We start from the raw sequence: 22,129 nt of genomic DNA, 5'->3' as shown, positions 1-22,129 counted from the left end.
TCAGTTTTACCTGGATATGCCAAACGAGACTTTTCTTCATTGGCAAAAGATGAATATTTCTCGTCGCTTTCACCACACTGACCATGATGCTGTTTATTTGATGTTTCTTCTAATAAAACAGTGGCAGCTTTTGAATCTCCGAAGGCATCAATTTCTCTTTGAATATCGTATTCACCTTTTTCTTTACGTCTCTTTTCTTTTCTTTCCTTTTTTTGTTTTAGTGGTGAAAGGGATGTCGCAGACGCTGTATTGAGTATATTATCTAAACTAACCGATTCTGCTTTAGCTTGTCCAGGTATTTGTATTTTAGTGGTGATTGGAATATTGGTAGATATGGGAGTAACTAAATTGGAACCAGAATTTGAGTCCTGTATATCAATTATAATGGGACCGAGATTTGCAGAACGATTGGTCAGAGGAAGCATCAAACTCATTTCAGAATTTGAATTTGATGAATGGTCAATTATAAATGTTTCTGTGTCTGGCGAGATTACAATTTGTTGTTTTTTTAATTTATTACGAAAAGCCGAATTATTACTTGATATATCCACATTACTTCTATCCGTAACGCCAAAACCAACGAGAACATTCTCAAAACTTGTTGGCTGTTTTTTAACATGGATGGATGCATCCGGCGTTCTTTCGTTTTGGCTTTCGATATTTGCAAGCCTTTTATTGTTATTATAAGAAGCCGATATTACATTTGTTACCCGCGGTATGTGTTCTGTAATCGCAGAAGATACAGCAACGACTGGGATACTATTGGAATTCGATTGGTGTTGTGTCACATCGATGTGCATTGAGGATGCAGCTGGAGAAATAGATTGCGATCGCAGCCTTTGTGGTTGGTACGAAATATTGCTATGGCCAGATACAGACGGCAAAGTTGCAGATGAGGTAATTGATGTGGCGTCAATAAATTGCTGCTGCTGTTGCAGTATTCCCACCATTTCGCGCCATTTCTTTAGTAAAGACTTGGCACGGCGTGCTAAATGCTCATCCTTGGTACGACGCCTTAAATGGTTAATAAATTTTGCCAATCTGGTGGTCTCCAATTGCTCTTTTGTAATCGTTGTTCCCTCCAAGGTTGATATAACCGACATGACTGCATCCATGTTAACCACCTATACAAATAAAAAATCTTTTTATGCATCTGTACATAACAGACTACTTCATAATACTTACATCATAATTTTGGTCGAGCGCTTGACATAAACGAAGAGTTAGATCATGTATGTGCTTGGTGTTCATTTATAATGAACGAAACAAAAATAAATTATGTAATGAAAATAACCGGAACTACAACAAAACAACTATAACTGCTGAACATGGACCCTTAGAAATCGCTACTTTTTTGTTTCAACAGATTATAAATAATTCCAAAAGCTGTAAAGAGAAATTTGAACAGAACCAAACTTTAATTCCACTTATAGTTTTAACAATTGAGTAATCCGCAAAATGCCCAATGTCGACTCATTATATCAGATATATAGATTTTTTCCTGTGGTTGCTATTGTTGAAGCAGTTGGGGCGCTGCACAGAAAAAAGAAATCCGCGACATCATAAGCTTCACAGCCTTGAACAAGCATCCTTATTACTTCTTTTTATACTTCAAAATTTCGGTAAAGCTTCAACAACGCACAAAACTATACATTTAAAAATGCATATTTAGGAAACGGTTTCCAATATTTATTTTTAAGCTCATGAAAAATATGTATGACAACTTTATTGTATTTATAAACGTTTATACTATTATTATAAAAAACAAATAACAAAATACTATGCGATCAGAGAAGTGTGATATTTAGAAATTTATATGACAACACAACTGGGCGAAACCGCTTTTATATGGTATAAGTTTACCCCTATTTGAAATACATAAATTGTAAAAGAAATTTATCTCCAATTGATATAATTATATTTGGAAACGTAGTATTTGTAGGAAACACTGATTTTATGGCAATTGTAGAAAGTCAAATTTACAATAACACGAAGTACACGTACAAAAAATCTAATTAATTCAAACATTAGATGCCTTAGTTTAACTTCACACACGGCGTTTGGGAAATGTTTTATAGTATTTGGTAACTTTTGAACTAAATATCGTGAATCTTTACACATTTTATACTAAAAAAGAATTCACCAGCTTGTTGCAACCCAATCTTTTGGTGTTAAAACCGACCTACTATCAACATTGCTTGTATATTGTCATTGACACGGAAACAACTTTTGAACATCATCACCTCGCTTTGCTTAATTAACGCAATACAATTTAATTAATTCTATAACGTACGCTCTAACTTGATGTTTAGAAATTGCTTCAAGTTTTGCGTGTGATAAAACGTTCACTTTTTACAGCAAATTTAGAAAAGTTGTTACAACACGTCGAACGCATGTTACTTCCATGCAAAACAACTAATCGCGTAATGGCGGAAAGAAAGCGACATCGAGAATACCGAGAAAGGCCTCGCCATATTCATCAGAGTTGTATTGAAAAGATCTTTTCAGTGTTGCCGTTTCTCGATCTAGGTATGATTTTTATAGAAGCCATCAAAATTTCACATATTGCTGTGCATATGGCAGGTGTCAAGAACTGAAATTTAAAACAAACGCAATTTCGTCGTCTGATTGATTTCCTCATTAAATAAATTATTTAAAATATTCGTCAAATTAATTAAATTAAAGGGAAGAATTTAGTATACCGTCCCAGGATTTCAAGGATAAAAAGGATATGGTCGGATAGAGGAGATTATCCTGATCAAGGATATATATGGTTATAGCCGCAGGAAGCTTATAGTTTAGGAGATATTCGCGTTTAAAATTTAAAATTTGCAATATTTTAATAACATTTTTTCTATATTTAAAATTAATTTTGCACTTATATTTTTCAATTTTATATACACTAACACATCACTAATTCGTTTGTACACATTTATTTTATATCATATATTGCAAAAAAAGCTTTTATTATACATTTACCGTGCGATTCTGTACTGTGATACTGTCTCAAATCTCTAAATTTGAGATTTTGAGTTAGAGACAATTTTTGAGACTTGAGACGATTTTGCTATTCTGTAAGTGACAGTCAAAAAATCTATTACATTTCATTATTCAGAGAAGTTTTTAAACTTGAATGAAAATAAATATGTCGATAACAAATATTAAATTTTTTATAACACAGTCAAAAAACATAATTATCAATAAAAGTAAAAATATATGTTGACTTTGTTTCATAATATTTACGAAATTTATGTAAAATTGATTTATTTTTAACCTTTTCGTGTTTGAGTTGCTTACAAATTAGAAAATAACTACAATCGATTAATATCTGTGATGATCTCTATTCAGTATATTCAAAATGGCAGACAAGAGTTCTTTTTGGTTTTGTGACCTGCTAATTACCAGGTCTCAAGTTTGAGTCAATATTTTGAGACTAACGCTAGAGACTGTTTAGTGAATAGTAACTAGTCACAAATTGAGATTTTACCTCAAAATGTCTCAAATAGAGACTAGAGACTGGTTACAGAATTCCGCTATTAAATTCTTGTTGAATTATGACAATTTAATAATAACAAATTAATTTCAAACTGTCAAATGATAAGTGTTACCTTATCGACATTGGTCGAACAAACACCGGGGTGTATCAGATTTTTTTTTCGCGTAGAACTCCTTTTTGCGTGGGCGGTCTTCGGCCGCGCTTCAAACAAAATAACCCTGGTCGGTCCAACACCGGGGTGTACCAAATTTTTTTCGCGTACAACTCCTTTTTACGTGGGCGGCTTTCGGCCACGCTTCAAAAAAAATAACCCTTGTCGGTCCAACACCGGGTGTATACATTTTTTTACTCCCCTAGAACTCATTTTTACATTGGCGGCCTTCAGACCGTTTAAATTTTTTATTGTTTATCAACGATTATGTTTCTTTTATTTAGGGTATAATATTTCTTTTAATTTTTTTTTTGTTTTAGTTTGTAAAATATTTTAGTACGTTAACACTAATTATTTGACAAATTTATTTTTACAAATGATGTCGATAAGGTAACACTTATCATCTGACAGTTTGAAATTAATTTGTTATTATTAAATAGTCATAATTCAACAATAATTTAAATGTATAATAAAAGCTATTTTTGCAATATATGATTTAAAATAAATAAATAAATAAAACTGAAAAATATAAGTGCAAAATTAATTTTAAATATAGAAAAAATTTTATTAAAATATTGCAAATTTTAAATTTTAAACGCGAATATCTCGAAAACTATAATCTTCCTGTGGCTATAACCATATATATTCGTGATCAGTAGAATCTCCTCTATCCGACCATACCAATTTTTTTTCACGAAATCCTGGGACGGTATACTAAAGCCGACCCAATTGTTTTTACTTGAGAAATTTAGACAACTTGCTAGCAGAGATAAAGAGACGCTTAATTCGCCTGTCACTGGAATTGAGAGAACCGCTCAACCACAAAGCTTTGACAGTTCACTGGATCAGGTAGGTTTTGACGTTTTGCAATTGGAATTTCCAAATTGAAATACTTAAACGCACTTGGCTTATTTCATATATTCGCTTAAAAATGAATTGTGTTGGCAATGCGGAACAATCAGCTGATATACAATTTAGTTTGAAATTTCAAATTAATAAACGGAATATTAAAATACTATTCAAATATATTGATTTTATTTATTTGAGATCTTTAATACAAAAAACTGAAAACAAGTGTTCATATTTGTTTTAATTTTAACTAAATACTAATCCAAAAAATCTGTAATTTTGGTTTGTTTACATTTTCATCTGTCAAAATGAGGTTTCTCGCTATTGCCAACTACTTCTTTTTGGAAAACAGACCTAGCTGTTGTGAATGAAAAAACTGGAAACGCCTCTAGTTCAATATGCAAGATACCCTGCAAGACGGAGGTAACAGACTGCACAAACACATTGAAACATTTTCAGCTGTTCACTAACACTGTTACATTTTCTGGAATTTTCAATTGAATGGGAGAATACGTAAGTACGATAGAGAAAAACTATCGACATTCTAAACATATTGTAACATTAACTTGCTAGAATAGGAGAGACGAATGCCCAATTTTTCAAGAAGATGAAAATGAAAAGCGCAGTTTATTTTGTATTTTAAAGAGGTAATTTCGTTATTTCATAATTTGATATTTTATAAATAATTTCTTATATAAATAGAAGCATATGTTATTAATTTCTTTTATATAGAGTAAACGAAAAAGCTTAAGATGGAGAATAAGGTAAGCATTGTGAATTGAATGACGTGTGTGTAATTAAAATTTTTAATATTACAGAAATCATTTGGAGCAGTTGGATTCGTATAACAAAGACGCACCATTCAATTAGCCGCATCACCGGTGACTTGGAGGACGAGCATTACGTGGAGCTCGCTATTAGCTCAAGTAAATATTTGATTATTTTAATTTTATTATTAAATAAAGCGAAATAATAAAAAACACTGAATTTTATTTAAAAGAATTGAATTTGCTAGAAGTAACAAATGGGTAACAAATATTCTTGTTACTGCTTATTCCTACTAACATGTTTATATGTTATAGGCAACAAACTGCATGCTGCCTTGTTCTAACAGAATACATACATTTGTAAGCAAATCTCTTCACAGTATGTTACGGGTAACAAATACTTTTTGTTATCCATAACACATAGGTAAGCTATGCGCTAACAAAAGAATTTGTACCCAAATTTCTGTTAGTGTTATTATTTTGGTTGGCAGTTTGTTACTACAGTCTCAAGCGTTAGTCTCAAAATATTGACTCAAACTAGAGACCTGGTAACCAAAAAGAACTCTTGTCTGCCATTTTGAATATACTGAATAGAGATCATCACAGAGATTAATCGATTATAGTTATTTTCAATTTTGTAAGCAACTCAAACACGAAAAGGTTACAAATAAATCAATTTTACATAAATTTCGTAAATATTATGAAACAAAGTTAACATATATTTTTACTTTTATTGATAATGCTGTTTTTTGACTATGTTATAGAAAATCAAATATTTGTTATCGACATATTTATTTTCATTCAAGTGTAAAAACATCTCTGAATAAGGAAATGTAATAGATTTTGTGACTGTCACTTACACCGTGCGATTCTGTACTGTGATACTGTCTCCAGTCTCTAAATTTGAGATTTTGAGTAAAAGACAATTTTTGAGACTTGAGACGATTTTGCTATTCTGTAAGTGACAGTCACAAAATCTATTACATTTCATTTTTCAGAGATGTTTTTAAACTTGAATGAAAATAAATATGTCAATAACAAATATTAAATTTTCTATAACATAGTCAAAAACATTGTAGGTAATAAAAAAGCTAAAATGCCGAGAATCAGTAATAAACAATATCTTTTGAAGTTATTGGAAGTAGCAGTGTTAAATGATTTAATGATTATTGAATTCTTTTGTGAGGACAATGGTATGTATTTAAATTAAATTGGTTTTATTTTAAATGACTACATTTTTAGTTTTGCAGAAGAGAGGAAAAGTAAAGAAGATGAAATAATGGAGGACCTAATGCATTGGCTTTAGGCGAAGAATGCAGATACAGGCTACAATTTGTTCAAAATAATGTACCGAAATCCAGGGTATTTTTAAATGAAATCTTATGGGAACGATTCAAGAAGATCACACTTGTCACTTGGAAAACTTTCGATATTTATTGGATCTAATAAAGGGAGACGATCTTTTCAACAAAATTCGCTCGGGCAAAAAATTTCCAGTTCAAACGCAACTGGCAATTGTGTTGTATCGCTTAGGTTCTAGCAAGGAGCTACTCTTTCGAAGATTGCAGGTTTATTTGGAATCAGTGATGGTGGTATCATTCAGGTCAGAATTTGTCAGGTTTCCTCAAAATACATTAACATGTATTTATATTTTAGAATTTAACTGAATGCATATTTAATGCGCTGTTGAAATATAAGGATCAGTATTTATTTTGGCCAAATACGGAAGAACGCAAAAAGCTCGTTTTAGAAACTTCGAGTGAGTTACCTAACTGCATAGGATACTTTGATGGTACCGAAATTCCATTGGCGGAAAAACGGTCACAGGACCCAGAAGCGTACTTTTCACGAAAACATATTTACTCCGTTAAGGCACAAGCCGTGTGCGATCATAGATTACAAATAAGGCACTTGATGTTAGGCTTTCCAGGTAGCGTTCATGATACACGTATTTTTAATAACAGGGAATTGTCAATTGAAGCACATAAATTTTTTGGAGAAGGTGAATGGATTGCAGGTGACAGTGCATATAAATTATCGAGTACTGTTATAACGCCATTTAGAGAAAATTCTAGAAATTTAACACTAAGCCAAAGGAATTTCTTTAACAAAACATTCAGTCGATATAGAATTCGAATTGAACATTGTTTTGGAATGCTAAAGGAAAGATTTGGTAGTTTAAAAGGCTTAAGGCTCCAAATTAAAAATGAAAATGGTATGAGAAAAGTTAACAAATGTATTCTCTGTTGTGCATTGTTACACAACTTTATACTCCAACAAGACGATTATTCCGATTACCAACCTGAGGAATCGGAGCACAGTATTGACGAGTCGTCATGGGAACCAAATGCTCGTACCAATGAAGGGGAGATAAGGCGACGAGAAATCTTTGAACAAATGTTTAATCAATAAATATCTTAATTTAAAAATTCTTTTCTTATTTATTTTTTCAAATAAAATTCAACTTCTTTATATAAACAAGTAACATAAATTATTTGACTAGAAATATCTTAATACAGATAAGGTAAAAAAAAGCAAGGTGGACCATATTCACTAAGTCACTATAAGTAAAACAAACCAAAAAATGAATTAAGAAGAAAAAGTCAAGATGGAAAAAATTTTATATTGGAATACAGATGATTACATTTTGGCATTTTATGAGCTATTTAAGCTTTTCAATCGTTCGTGTTCCAATCTGACTTTTTCCATTTCTACTTCTATTTCTTTCTCCAACCGTAATTTCTGCAATTGAAAATAGTTTTCCTCTCTCCCTTTTTCAAATTCCAATTTTTTCGTTTCTAGTTCCAACTTTTTATTTTGGATTTCGAAAAGTAATGAAAATGGATTTGAACTGCTATGAGATCTTTTCATATTTCTTCTTAGTGTAGATGTGCATGCAAAATTAGCGGACGGACTAACTACCTCATCTGCAGACGGATACATAATAACGGACGGACTGGGTAACGGACTCGAAGAACTTGTGTCGGGGTCTATCTCTGGAGTAATATATTCTATATATGTATCGTTCAACTCTGACACCAACTTTGTTGATTGATAAATCCCTGGTGGCTGATCACTTATGCGACGTCCAAATATCACGTGAAGGTCTTCATAGAAAAGACATATTATTTTTATGTATTCTTCCACACTATGAGGATCATCACTTTCAAGTAAGCCTGCACCAGTCTGTTCTTTCCACTTGAGCGCAGATAAAAAAGTCGTTTTCAAATGCCTCATTTTAGTCCTCATTATGTCCCATTTAATATTCATTAAATTTGGAGCTTTTTCGCCAATTTTGTTGTAAAACCTTTGGGCTGTTGGTTTCTAAAAGCAGATCGTAAAATGTAGAATCATGAAATGAAAAAAAATATATCAATATTACCTCAAAATGGTCCGGATTGCGTCCACTGTATTTATCAAAAGGTCTTTCGTTTGGCCTTCAGACCAACGAAATGTGCCGTTTAGCCTTAATCTTTTTTTCTATTAAATAATCAATTGAATATTAATAATACAAGCCAATAATTAATTGTTATGAATTTACTTACCGCTTCCATTTCTTTTAAAACACCAAATAGACGCTTCTAGCTGATTGCGAATTGCGCAAAATGCTATGGTTGCCACTGAAAACGGTCTCGAATATTTGCAAGATTGTCGTAAAATAAAATGCATCTAAAAATTAACAGCTGTTTTACGATATTGCGAATTTGCGATGTTGCCATACGTTTACGACGTTAAATGAGTACCACTAATGACAGTAAATTATATTAAAAGCATCCGTGCTCACGTGCTCTTGACATGGGCTGTTTCGAAGCGAGCTCCACATAATGCTCGTCCTCCAAGTCACCGATGATGCGGCTAATTGAATGGTGCGTCTTAGTTTACTTTGCGCTTGCACCTCCGCCTTTCTGGCATCTAGAAAATGAAAATATAATATAATGCTCCAAATGTTTTTCTGTAATATTAATTTTTTTAATTATACACACAACATTCAAATCACAACGCTTACCGTTTTATTCTTGTCAAGCTTTCTCGTTTTCTATATATAAAAGAAATTAATTACATATATATATACATATATAATAGAAATTTATTATAAAATTATCAAGTAATACCATGTTCAGACCGAAAATTTAAAAGATTAGATTATATTTAAGCATTTCATAACCCAACAGTGTTCTCACTGCCGTTAGAAAGATCAAAAAACAGCTGATATTGTCATTCAAGAATTCACATCGCTTAATATTTATCAAAAGAAAAGATTGTCATATAGTATTTTGAAATAAAAAGACGGTTTTTTTTAATATTTTCCATATAATAGAAATAATGGATGCATTTTTTCATTTGTTAAGTCGATTTTCAGATGAAATTAGATTCATTGCTTTAAAAAAATTTGTTTGTTTGCATTTTTTTCTCTTTGTAGTGTCTAAATCAGCTGTGATAATGTAACAGATTTCCAGTGCTGACAAGTAGATTGCGCAAAATCAGAGTGGCACAGAGAGATTTAGCGTGGATCAGTTTCAAAACATTTCAATGAAGTGATTTGGAACTGTCATTTTTGTATGGCAAAATCTTGATAAATTTTTAAGATTAGTGGGATAATCCATTCAACAGCCGAAATCTTGTGATTAAGTGTCGGTCTGAACATGGTATAACGAACTTACCTCTTTAAAATCCAAAATAAGTGCTGAACACAATGAGCGCGACAGACTGCAAACGACATCTGTCAAATATTTAAATACACAAGTTCTTAGGGACACAGTTATTGAGGCAGCTGCACAACTACATAACTGTGTATATAAGAAAGTGTGTATTCTAACATTTGACAGATGTTCATTGTGTTCAGCACTTCAACTGCGCTTTTCGTTTTCTTCTTCTTGATAAATTGGGTATTCGTCTTTCCTATTCTAGGAAGTCAATATTACAATATGTTTAGAATGTCGATAGTTTTTCTCAATTCCAGAAAATGTAACAGTGTTAGTGAACAGCTGAAAATGTTTCAATGTGTTTGTGCAATCTGTTACCTCCGTGTTGCAAGGTTATTAAGCTAATTTTTATATAAATTAAAGTTGCCACTGTTACAGAGTTATCAGTTCCTAATACATATTAACACGAGAGCAAAAAAATTTATTCAAGTTACATTTATATTTGTCTTGAATAGGGGCGGAAAATTGTTACGTGGTGTAAATTTTACGTTTAGCTGTGCCAAATGGAAAATGAAATTTTGACAGTTGAAGCTCAAAACAAGCGTAAATGCGTCGTTTGAATTTTTGTTTAATTAATTAAATTACTAAATATATTCGTAAATGAAATAATTAAAAAACTCATTAATGTGAATATTTTTTAAATATTAGATATATTTATTTAAAATTGATAATTTTAGGCAACATGCAAGGTTACTACGACGCTACTCGCATTGTAATATGATTACGTATTCATGTATACATAAATACATTTCCTTTAGGTATTTAATCCCTGCATATTCATTTTAGTTGCAATATTTTGGATAATTAAAAAAACTTCAAAAGGAGTCGAGATCTTTCCTTATTTAGAGTATAATTGCTGTATTGAAAGGAGCATTTAGTATAATAAGAAAAGGAATAAGTCAAAATCGTGCTAGGTGAGTTTAACGCAAGAGTAGGCAAACAGGCATCTTTAGCTCAACGGTCGGTAAATTCAGCCTCCTTGATGAAATATCAAACGGGTTTAAGTTGACCGACTTCGCCGGGGCAGAGCTGAATAGAGAGGACACAATGTTTTCTAAGAGTTTACAGCTGCTGGCGTACGGCGATGATATTAATGTCATTAGCCGCAACACCCGCGCTGTTAGTTTTGCTTTCTCCAGACTGGACAAGGAGGCGAAGCTAATGGGTCTGGTAGTGAACGAGGGTAAGATGAAATATCTCCTGTAATCAAATATACAGTCGTCGCACTCGCTACTTGGCTCCCACGACACTGTTTAAAGTCATAACTTCGAACACGAAAACAATATAAGCCTCGAAATCCAACGCAGAATAACTCTTGGCAACAGGTGCCGTCCTGTTACAAGGTACACAGACATGTACGATAATAACATCCAATGAGTCGACGTTACGAGTTTTGAAGAGAAAGGTTCTGCGGAAGATTTATAGTGCTGTGCGCATTGGAAACGGCGAACATCGCATTCAGTAAAATGCTGCGCTGTACGAAATATACGACGACACTGACATATTTCTGCGATTTAAGAGGCAGTAGCTACACGGGCTAGGTCATATTGTCCGTATGGATGAGTACACTCGATTTCTGAAAGTATTTGACGCAGTACCCACCGGAAGATGCAGATAGAGAAAAAGGACTCCACTCTGTTGGAGAGATCACGAATTGGCGCCAAATTGCGAAAAAAAGAAACGACGCGCTATTGTTAACTCAAGTAACCGCGTAAGCAAGGTCTACGCCATTAAAAAAGAAGAAATGAATAGTTACGAATTAATAACAAAGTTTATATTATAATTGTTAGGCATGCAGCGATTATTTAACATTTTTTTATTACGGTAAGGTTTTACTATATTCCTAAAGACGTGAGTTGCTCGATATATTAAAACTATGTCACAATGCATCCCACGCTTTCCTTACAATAATACACGATTTTTTAGTTCATTAGTATTGTTAGTGCTCATACCAAATGAATGAGCATTACCCTGCTTTGCCCTCCTAACTCGTCTAAATACAAATTAGAGGACAATGCAAAAACATTCAACAGCGCCAACATAACTTAGGCGAACCCAAAAAGAAGGGACGGACAAGTAGGCGCAAATCCATCAGCAGAGGTAACAATAACAACAGCATCAGAATTTTCAGAATATCAACGCGGTAAATAAAAAATTATATCAGGTAATATTCAAAGTAATAGTTATATTTGTACTCATATTTATATTTATACTAGCTGACCCGGCAGCCGTTGTCCTGCCTGAAATTATGTGTTTTGAAATGAAAAGAAAGTTGAATTTATATTGTGTTGAAAATCATTTATTTTCGATTTTGCAAATTTTTTCAATATAACGAAGCTTGATAAACAATATTTTTTGGTTTCTGTTTCGGTGTATCTAACCGTGTGAAAAACATAGCATTTCCAGATTTATGCCACACACTATGCGACTATCCTTGTGTCCTGTTGATTGTCATCTCGAATGCAATTTTCACTCGAAACGGAATACGTTTGAAAGAATTTAGAAATTCCACTGGATAATTCACGGCGTCGTCTTCATTGTCAAGACGATCGATCGATTTGTATGAGCGCAAGTCTCCCGGAATTTGACTTTGAATCTTCTAGATTAAGTGAACAACATCGGTATTTTTGGCAGCTAACATTGCGCGTGCACTTAAGGAATCATAGTTACAATAACTTGGCCAATGTCCGAATACTCAACATTGATATGAGTTTTGAATGTGAATTACACAATAATGGCGAATATGATGCGATCCATGTGTTGTCAACTTCAATATTCATTCTTCTAAATTGAATGCTGAATGTTCTGCCATTGTCGTCTGGTGAGCGACGCCTATACAGTGGATATCAATCATTTCAAGTTTGAGTTTCCGAAAGAAAAGCACTTGGATAGTGTTTCGTGCATTTATTGTCAGACATACAACCCGAAGTGGGATTGTGGTGTCCGCAAGGTCCATGAACCATATTGGTTTTCACCACTTGGTATAATACTGTATCTTTCTCTGCATCAGGAATTTCTGCAGAAATGAGTTCATCAGTTTGCTCTGGTGTAACCACCATCCACCATCCAAAGAAGAATGTGTGCATGCGGCTAACTTTTTTTTTGCTACTCAACAGAATACAAATGTACCATATGTTGCTTCAAGATAAAGTCCATCAAACATCGCTGCTGTTGTTTGAAAAGTCGTGCTGTGACATCGTGACGATCGCTTGCTGATTGACCGCGTTCCATAATTCCACATGTATGTCATCGCATCCTGGGAGTAGTCGTTCATGTGTCTTGGGCTGCCATACGTTGATGGCAAAAGGAACGCCGACCGATATTAGCGCGACCTCTTCTTGGCTTCGTAAGAAATTTCAATCTGTAATTGATCACTTTATGTGAAACATAACGTTTTCACTGAATAATTTTCAATAATTTTTCTTTTGAATAGCCGGAATAAAAAAAGCATGCGACCGAAATTGAATGATTCAAATATTTGTCAAATAAAAATATTGAAAAACAAAACAAACAAAAATTGAAAAAAAATTTGTATGGAAAAATGTTACTTTTTGGGAATTTTCCAATTTCCAATTTCCCTTAACATTTAGGAGGATGAAAAATAGATGTTGTCCGATTCTCCACCCTAGCCGATATGCACGCTAAGATTCACGAAAATCGGTCGAGCGGTTTCAGAGGAGTTCAATAACGTACACCGGGACACGAGAATTTTATACACCCACACAATTGTATATACTAACACATCCATACTCTTGTAATGAAATTTGCCTGTTGTAATGAAATTTACAGCCCCTAGAATTGAAGAAATTCCAGCTAAGTGAAGTGAAAAAATTGCTAGATCAACTGATGCTCCTCCGTGAGCAATAACAGATGATAAGGGTGGGTAAATTGTTCAACTTGTACCAGTTCCGTTTTCTACTATATTTCTCACTAATAGTAGTGTAAGGGAAGGAGGTAATAATCAGAATCTTATATTATTTATTTGTGGGAAAGCTATATCAGGTGCATCTAACATTAAAGGAATATGTCAATTCCGAACCCACCAATTATAATGGGTATAACTATGAAGGAAATTATTACGAAAGCATGAGCTGTTACTCTTGTAGAACGCCCAAAGGTGATCTAGTGACCGATGCCCAGAGCATACTTAAATTATGGAGGGAACACTTCTCTAGCCTGTTGAATGGCAGTGAACGTATGGATTGCCGGCCGAGCTATTCAAACACGGCGGCGAAGAACTGATAAGGAGCATGCATCAGCTTCTTTGTAAAATGTTGTCGGACAAAAGCGTGCACAACGATTGGAATTTAAGTGTGCTCTGCCCAATCCACAAAAAGGGAGACCCCACAATCTGCGCCAACTACCGTGGAATAAGCCTCTTCAACATGGTGTATAAGGTTCTATCAAGCGTATTGTGTGAAAGATTAAAGACCACCGTCAGCAAACTAATTGGACCTTATCAGCGAAGCTTTAGACCTGGCAAATAAACAACCACCCAGATATTCACCATACGCCAAATTTTGGAAAAGACCCGTGAAAGGGAAACCGACACACACCACTTCAAAGCTGCTTTCGACAGCACGAAAAAGAGTTGCCTTTATGCCGCGATGTCTGAATTTGGTATCCCCGCAAAACTAATACGGCTGTGTAACCAACGTTGAGCAACACCGAAAGCTCCATCAGGATCTGGAAGGACCTCTCCGGGCCGTTCGATACCAAACGAGGTTTCAGACAAGGCAATTCCCTATCGTGCGACTTCTTCAACCTGCTGCTGGAGAAAATAATTCGAGCTGCAGAACTTAATCGATGATATTAGTATCATCGGCCTCAACACCCGCGCCGTTAGTTTTGCTTTCTCCAGACTGGATAAGGAAGCAAAGCAAATGGGTCTGGCAGTGAACGAGGGCAGACGAAATATCTCCTGTCATCAAGCAAACACTCCTCGCACTAGCGATTTGGCTATCACGTCACTGTTGATAGTCATAACTTTGAAGTCGTAGATATTTTCGTCTATCTTGGAACCAGTGTAAACACCACCAACAATGTTAGCTTCGAAATCCAGCGCAGGATAACTCTTGCCAACAGCTGCTATTTCGGTCTGAGTAGGCAATTGAGAAGTAAAGTCCTCTCTCGACGAACAAAAACAGAATTCTATAAGTCGCTCATAATTCCCGTCCTTCTATATAGCGCAGAGGCTTAGACGATGACAACAACTCATGAGTCGACATTGCGAGTTTTCGAGAGAAAGGTTCTGCGAAGCATTTATGGTCCTTTGCGCGTTGTCCAATATCGCATTCGATGGAACGATGAGCTGTATGAGATATACGACGACATTGACATAGTTCAGCGAATTAAATGACAGCGGCTACGCTGGCTGGTTTATGGGTCATTATCTTAAACTGTTTTCTTGTCGACGAACGAAGGGTGAGTTCGCAAATTTTTGTGGGTGTTGCCAAAACAGTGTTGTGCAATCCAGTCACTTGTGCATTTTTCCTGAACGTTGGTATGTTCAATTTTCTGTAAAATTTTTCTGAAATTAAGGTGGCTTCTGGCCCGGAGTCTACTAGTGCTCGAGCTGTGAATAGTTGCACTTTGTATAGAGCTTGAACTAAAGCAGTACATAACAAAATCTTCTTCCCACTTAAGTCTTGTGGGTGTTGGGTTTTATTATTAGAGAACTGTAAGAGGATTGTGCACAGGGGCGGATCCACGGGGGAACCCCCCAAAGTTAAATGTTATTCGTTATCTCCATCACACTCCGCGAAGAAAAAAATTGGAGTTGCAAGTACAAAAATATCCTGTATTTTCCACTGTCGGATTGGGTCACTGGCATGAGGTCAGTTTGTTTTCCTACTGCTTTCAAAGATTTATGTCAAAAGTTTTCCAGGAGGGGTAGTTTCACTCCACATAAGAAGATTAAGATAGGGTCCAAGTTACAAGTGTCTATGTACACGTTGTGCAGATTTGTGAGACAATTGTTTACGGTACTCTGAAGGTGTTTAATCGCGCTTTCACTTTGTTTGTTCTCGTTTGTTTTCATATTGTGATACCAGGTCCCTCCATGTCATTAGGAAACCATCATTTGCTAATGGCTCGTTTTTAACAATTGCTCTTGCTTCTCCTCAGGTTTTTTGAATTAAGTCGAACAGTCTCTCCACGTTGCTGATCTTGTGATTGTTTACATAAGTATATAAGGTCCGTATCCAGCTCTCAAGTAATTGCTGAAGAAAAAAAAATACATTATATCTTCAAGTAATTTTGACAGCTGGTTACGCATTGTGAATGATTCACATTAGAAGAGCAAGATAGAATAAACAAAGAAAATACACTTTGTGCGTAATATGTATGTATGTATGTATGGAAATTATTGCCGGTTAAATTGAAACGACTAAAAAAATTTGCATTTTGTTTGGTCAAAACGACCTTTATTGTTAATTGTTCTGCTAAGACTAAATTACAATTATCAATCATTTATAACTTAAAAATTACATGATTTGTTAACTGCTCGACAATTGTTGCAATGGTTGCATTATTGTTGGTCAGCATTACTTCCTGGCTGTAGTTTATACTGCGTGTGCCGGATGTTGATTGGTATATTGTTTATTCTGTTTATCGCAGTTAACTTTAATGTTGCTAACTCCTCCACCGTCAAAAACGAACGTCCTCGTTTGTTTAAACTACGGGTGGGCCAAAAGAAACCAAGGGGTGTAAAAGTTTAATCACTTTTTCGTTTATTATTTTTTTTTTTTTATTTTTTCTTTCAGATTATATAATATACATATATAATATTTTTACACTAAGTATGAAAAATGATGTCTCCTAAATGACCGCCGTTTTCAGCTTCGCACTGACGGGCTCTTTTTAGAGCATTTTCCATAACATCTTTCAAAACTTGTGGCTGTAGCGTTCGAATTTCTGCACCAATGTTTGCCTTGAGTTCAAGGATTGTCTCTGGCTTGTTCACATACACTCGCTTCTTCAAATAACCCCAAAAAAATAGTCGGATGCTGTCAAATCTGGAGATCGCGCTGGCCAAATAATTTCCGAATTTCTGGAAATTATTCGTCCTCCAAAAATTTTACTAAAAAGTGTCATTGTGTCTCGGGCAGTATGGGCAGTAGCTCTGTCCTGCTGAAACCACATACCAGGTCTGTTTTCAAGAGCAGGACGTAAAAAATTTTCTATCATAAACCGATGCCGCTCTCCATTTACGGTTACAGCACTTCCATCTTCATTCTCGAAGAAGTAAGGCCCAATGACATTTTCAGATGTGATCCTACAACATACTGTACACCTGATGGGGTGTAATTGGCGTTGATGAATGGCTCTTTGATTTTGAGAACCCCAGAACCTACAGTTCTGCTTATTAACAAAGCCATTCAAATGAAAATGAGCTTCATCACTCATAATCAAATTTTTAATAAAGTTGATTTCATTTCTGGCCAACTCTTGAAATTTAACTACAAAATTTAGACGTTGCCGATGATCTGCGTGTTTTAATTCTTGCACCTTATATGGGTATAACTGTAAATCTTTTTTAAAATGCGCCGTCCTAGCTTAGCAGAACGCCTTCTGGCAGATGTTTCTGGTGCTTCGTTAACACTTTGCTGTACTCGTTCAATATTTTCCGCAGTGCGACTTAAACGTGGTCTACCGGTTCGAAGCAAATCTGTTACGCTGCCGTGTTGGTGATGAGGATCAACTAAGCAACGAATCATTGCTTCAGAGGGCGAAATTCTGACGTTAAAATGTCGACGATATGCTGTTTGCGTTAAAATAATTGATCTGTGGTTTAAATAATAAAATTCTATTGTTCTGGTTCTCTGTTCAGTTGTGTACCTCTCCATTATAAATTCTCCAAGTGTTGTCTATATAATCTGAAAGAAAAAATAAAAGCAAATTAATAAACGAACAAGTAAGGAAGGGCTAAGTTCGGGTGTCACCGAACATTTTATACTCTCGCATGGTAAAGTGATAATCGAGATTTCATAATACGTCATTTACATATTTTTCAAATACCGTATTTTTGTAAAGTTTTATTCCGCTATCATCATTGGTTCCTAATGTTTATACTCGTATTATACAGAGAAGGCATCAGATGGAATTCAAAATAGCTTTATATTGGAAGAAGGCGTGGTTGTGAACCGATTTCACCCATATTTCGTACATGCCATCAGGGTGTTAAGAAAATATTATATACCGAATTTCATTGAAATCGGTCTAGTAGCTCCTGAGATATGGTTCTTGGTCCATAAGTGGGCGGCGCCACGCCCATTTTCAATTTAAAAAAAAAGCCTGGGTGCAGCTTCCTTCTGCCACTTCTTCCGTAAAATTTAGTGTTTCTGACGTTTTTTGTTAGTCGGTTATCGCACTTTTAGTGATTTTCAACATAACCTTTGTATGGGAGGTGGGCGTGGTTATTATCCGATTTCTTCCATTTTTTGCACTGTACATGGAAATGCCTGAAGGAAACGACTCTGTAGACTTTGGTTGACATAGCTATAGTAGTTTCCGAGATATGTACAAAAAACTTAGTAGGGGGCGGGGCCACGCCCACTTTTCCAAAACAATTGCGTCCAAATATGCCCCTCCCTAATGCGATCCTTTGTGCCAAATTTCACTTTAATATCTTTATTTATGGCTTAGTTATGACACTTTATAGGTTTTCGGTTTCCGCCATTTTGTGGGCGTGGCAGTTGGCCGATTTTGCCCATCTTCGAACTTAACCTTCTTATGGAGCCAAGGAATACGTGTACCAAGTTTCATCATGATATCTCAATTTTTACTCAAGTTACAGCTTGCACGGACGGACGGACAGACGGACGGACAGACAGACATCCGGATTTCGACTCTACTCGTCGCCCTGATCACTTTGGTATATATAACCCTATATCTGACTCTTTTAGTTTTAGGACTTACAAACAACCGTTATGTGAACAAAACTATAATACTCTCGTTAGCAACATTGTTGCGAGAGTATAAAAAGTTATTAAACTTGTACACCCCTTGGTTTCTTTTGGCCCACCCTGTATTTTTTGGTTATCGATTTCAATTGTGCCATTATACTGGTTTAGCAAGAATGATAGAAACAAGATTGCACAACGCGCATGTTTGCTTTCAGTCAGCTGTTCTTGCTGACGTCACGGTTGACTTATTATTCGCCCGCGCCTTTGAATGTGAAAGAAATTTGCAGTTTGAAATGGGTAATTATGGCATTTTGATTACAATAATTTTACTTTTTTAACCAAACACTCTTGCAGGTTTAAGTTCGTGGAGTCCAACGAAGTTGCTACCTAGCGCTTTTCTCACGTTTACCAGATTAACTCCTGCAGAGGCTAATGAACGGCAGAAAAGGATGGAGTCTCGTTTAAACCACTGTTTCTTATCCTAATTGTAATAATAATCTTAACTAACAATTTATTCCATTTATTTATACGCATGTATGTATGTTTATTATATTTTTGCAGGCAATATTTTTCAACGTGTGTCAGTTGATCTATTCTGACCCAATTGAAAAAAATGATGACTTGAAGATTCTCAACAACGACGAACTTGAAAATTTGGCAGGGTATATCTGCCACAAACTTGGTAAAGACAACCCGGAAATTTGTTCCAATTCAGAAAATTGTTCGTCTTATACTTGGGTGGATCACCTATCTGAAGGAGGACTCTCAAAACCAACAGATATGTTGATGGAGCATATGAGAGGCTTGCAAGCAGTATTTGACGACTTAAATGGTAGTGATTTGCATATGTATGTATGTATATGTACAAATTACGTCCAGAAGCACTTAGATTTAAGTAATTTTGTAAATTGTAGCACCAAAGTATCTAAAATAATTGTTTTTCAGAGCTAGAATGTATTTCAGGATTCGTTCCTTAAATAAAAACTTAATTGAAAATATGTACAGCAAAAAAAGAAAATTAAATAAGAAAATAAATTGAAAGTTGGTCACAAAATATTCAATATTTTTATTTGCATAAATGTGTATAGTTCAAACAAACACAGCAAAGAGACAAAATTAAATAATACAACAAAAATACCATGAAATGAATATGTAGGTAAATGTTCGCTATAAAATATTCACTTATATTGATATCTTTTATTAATATTCACTTAAATTTAAGTTAACTTTTGATGATATTCATGTTTTTGTATGCCTGCAATACAAAATTGATTCTTATTGCAAAGAAAAACAAGCAACTGAAAATCAGCTGATTGTACTTTGGTCAACCGTGACGTAGATGCGCAGAACGAACAAAATTTGAACTCGTCATTGCGCAATCTTGTTTCTATCATTCTTGCTGGTTTAGTAAGATGCCAGGGGAGATGTTTTCTATCGATGGGATGTGCTGGTTATTTATTTGAGTGCATTCTGCTGGTTCGCTTCTGAGTAGTTGCGGGACACAAGTAGTATTACTAATATCTATCATATTCTTATAGTTACAAATTCTTATATGATTATTCTCACTACATTTTGTTTTTATTCCAAATACCTTATGTTTACTACAGGTTACGATATTTTCATAGGGAATTTTATTAATATATTTTTTTTTCTTTATGGGTTTGATAACAATTGAATCGCAAATTTCTTCGTTTGTTAGTGGTATTTCTACCACATAAAATAACATTGTTTCATTTGAGGCTACTTTTATATTTGCAAGTTCTAGCGATTCTTCTACACTATTTAATGTGAAGTTATTTTTTATGAAAATGGATTTTGCTAATGCTAGTTCTTCATATGATAAAATATACGAATTGACGATGATCAATATTAATAATTTCTTCTTTTACAATCTTTAATTTATATTTTAATTCTATAGAAAAATTTCGTTGTACATCTTCATTAGATTGTACCGCTTTTAAAATCTTATTCGATACTCTCGTTATATTGTTTATCCTGTCAAAAATTATTTTATTTATTACTACTTGATTATTGTTATTGTTTACTATATTATTTATTTGATTATCTAAAATTACTAAATCGTCATGATCGGGATTTCCCGCGATCCATTTTCAGACTTTTCCTATTGTTTCTATAGATTTTTTAAATTTTTGGGTCGGAGTCTATTTAGGTAATTTTGTGTAAGGGTTAATTCATTTATCAAGATGGGTCGAAAGGGATTTTCTGATGTTATCTTGGTTTTAATAGTGTTGTCCATTTCGTCGAGTGTCATTTGAAATGCGTCTAGGTCTACTTTATGTATTATTCGGTAGGTCCTGTTTGTATTCTTGTCAATCTTGTATCAAATGTTGCTAATTGTGAATTTGTATAGTCTATTATTTTAAAGTCTGCGTACACTAGGTGCACAAAAAACCTACAAAGTAAAAGAGAAAAAAAAAATACTGTTGTCTGATGTTGCTTTTATGTACCGTTCGTCCTTTTTCAGTGATTACTACACTGGATTTGTCATCCTTAACTGTTTCCTTTCTATATTTTGCGTTCCTTTCTAAGTTTTGACCATATTCGTTTGTTTATTCTGGCATAAATTACATCTCCAGGAGTATATATTTTCATAGGTTTCAATGTTTTATTATGGTTTTCTAAATCTTTTGCCTGCCTTCTCCGAAGGGTTTCTTTATTTTCCTGTCGTGCATTTTCATGTTGCTCTGGGACTACTGTAACACGTCTGCCAAAAAATGTCTCTATAGGTCGTTTCCCTGTTGCGAAATGTATGGTGTAGTTATATTCGTATGTACATCGGTCTAAGAGTTCTTGGAATGAGCGGTGTGTGCGTTCCGTTTGAAGGCAGCGCATAATTTCAGACAGGGTAGAGTGAAATCTTTCTACTTGTCCGTTAACTGTGCTTGTGTATGGGGAAGTTTTAAAAGTTTTAATACCGAGTTGCTCTTCGACCATAAATTGTATGGAAGCTGAATTTAAAGATTTCTCGTTGCCAATAACTATTGTTTTGGGTATACCAAAAGCGAAAAGTATTTGTCGTAAAGGTTCTGTGATATCTTCTATTGATTCTGACTCTATTATTTTAACTTGAGCATATTTGGAGAATTTATCTACTGCTGTTAGAACTAATTTTTTTCCGTACTGTAAATACGAAATGCATATAGATAGCACAATTTCTTCAGGGTATTGAGGTATTGGGGTTTCTAATAGTTGCGGTTTATTAGGGTTGCGATCATACTTGTTTTTCTTGAAGACTC

General features: G+C 34.6%; 1 protein-coding gene, 2 long non-coding RNA genes and 1 pseudogene across 6 annotated transcripts in view; 2 read left to right on the top strand and 2 right to left on the bottom strand.

Annotated features, from left to right (window-relative positions):
• The window catches only part of LOC126766089 (mediator of RNA polymerase II transcription subunit 26), a 39,422-nt gene extending 36,986 nt beyond the window's left edge, over window positions 1-2,436 (bottom strand). Inside the window, exons 1-3 of one of the 4 annotated variants that reach the window (XM_050483838.1) lie at window positions 2,294-2,436; window positions 1,186-1,386; window positions 11-1,124 (exon numbers count right to left, since the gene is read on the bottom strand). In XM_050483838.1, the coding sequence (XP_050339795.1) occupies window positions 11-1,124; window positions 1,186-1,251 (1,180 nt within the window). In that variant the 5' untranslated portion in view covers window positions 1,252-1,386; window positions 2,294-2,436. The other 3 variants (XM_050483841.1, XM_050483839.1, XM_050483840.1) reach the window with 3 other exon arrangements.
• A 2,629-nt stretch (window positions 2,437-5,065) lies between these two features.
• LOC126766266 (uncharacterized) lies at window positions 5,066-5,460 on the top strand. Its single transcript, XR_007668796.1, has 3 exons — window positions 5,066-5,143; window positions 5,229-5,260; window positions 5,315-5,460. It is a non-coding gene; the product is annotated as an uncharacterized LOC126766266 (long non-coding RNA).
• Window positions 5,461-7,810: 2,350 nt separating this feature from the next.
• LOC126766168 (uncharacterized) lies at window positions 7,811-8,817 on the bottom strand (annotated as a pseudogene).
• A 10,252-nt stretch (window positions 8,818-19,069) lies between these two features.
• On the top strand, window positions 19,070-19,926 carry LOC126766246 (uncharacterized). The gene is made up of 3 exons (XR_007668769.1): window positions 19,070-19,169; window positions 19,227-19,359; window positions 19,434-19,926. It is a non-coding gene; the product is annotated as an uncharacterized LOC126766246 (long non-coding RNA).
• Window positions 19,927-22,129: the final 2,203 nt, after the last annotated feature.

Source organism: Bactrocera neohumeralis, unplaced genomic scaffold (assembly GCF_024586455.1).
Source record: "Bactrocera neohumeralis isolate Rockhampton unplaced genomic scaffold, APGP_CSIRO_Bneo_wtdbg2-racon-allhic-juicebox.fasta_v2 cluster11, whole genome shotgun sequence".
NCBI lineage: Eukaryota > Metazoa > Arthropoda > Insecta > Diptera > Tephritidae > Bactrocera > Bactrocera neohumeralis.
Note: the sequence above shows the minus strand (reverse complement) of the source record. Positions and strands in the feature narration are given on the sequence as shown.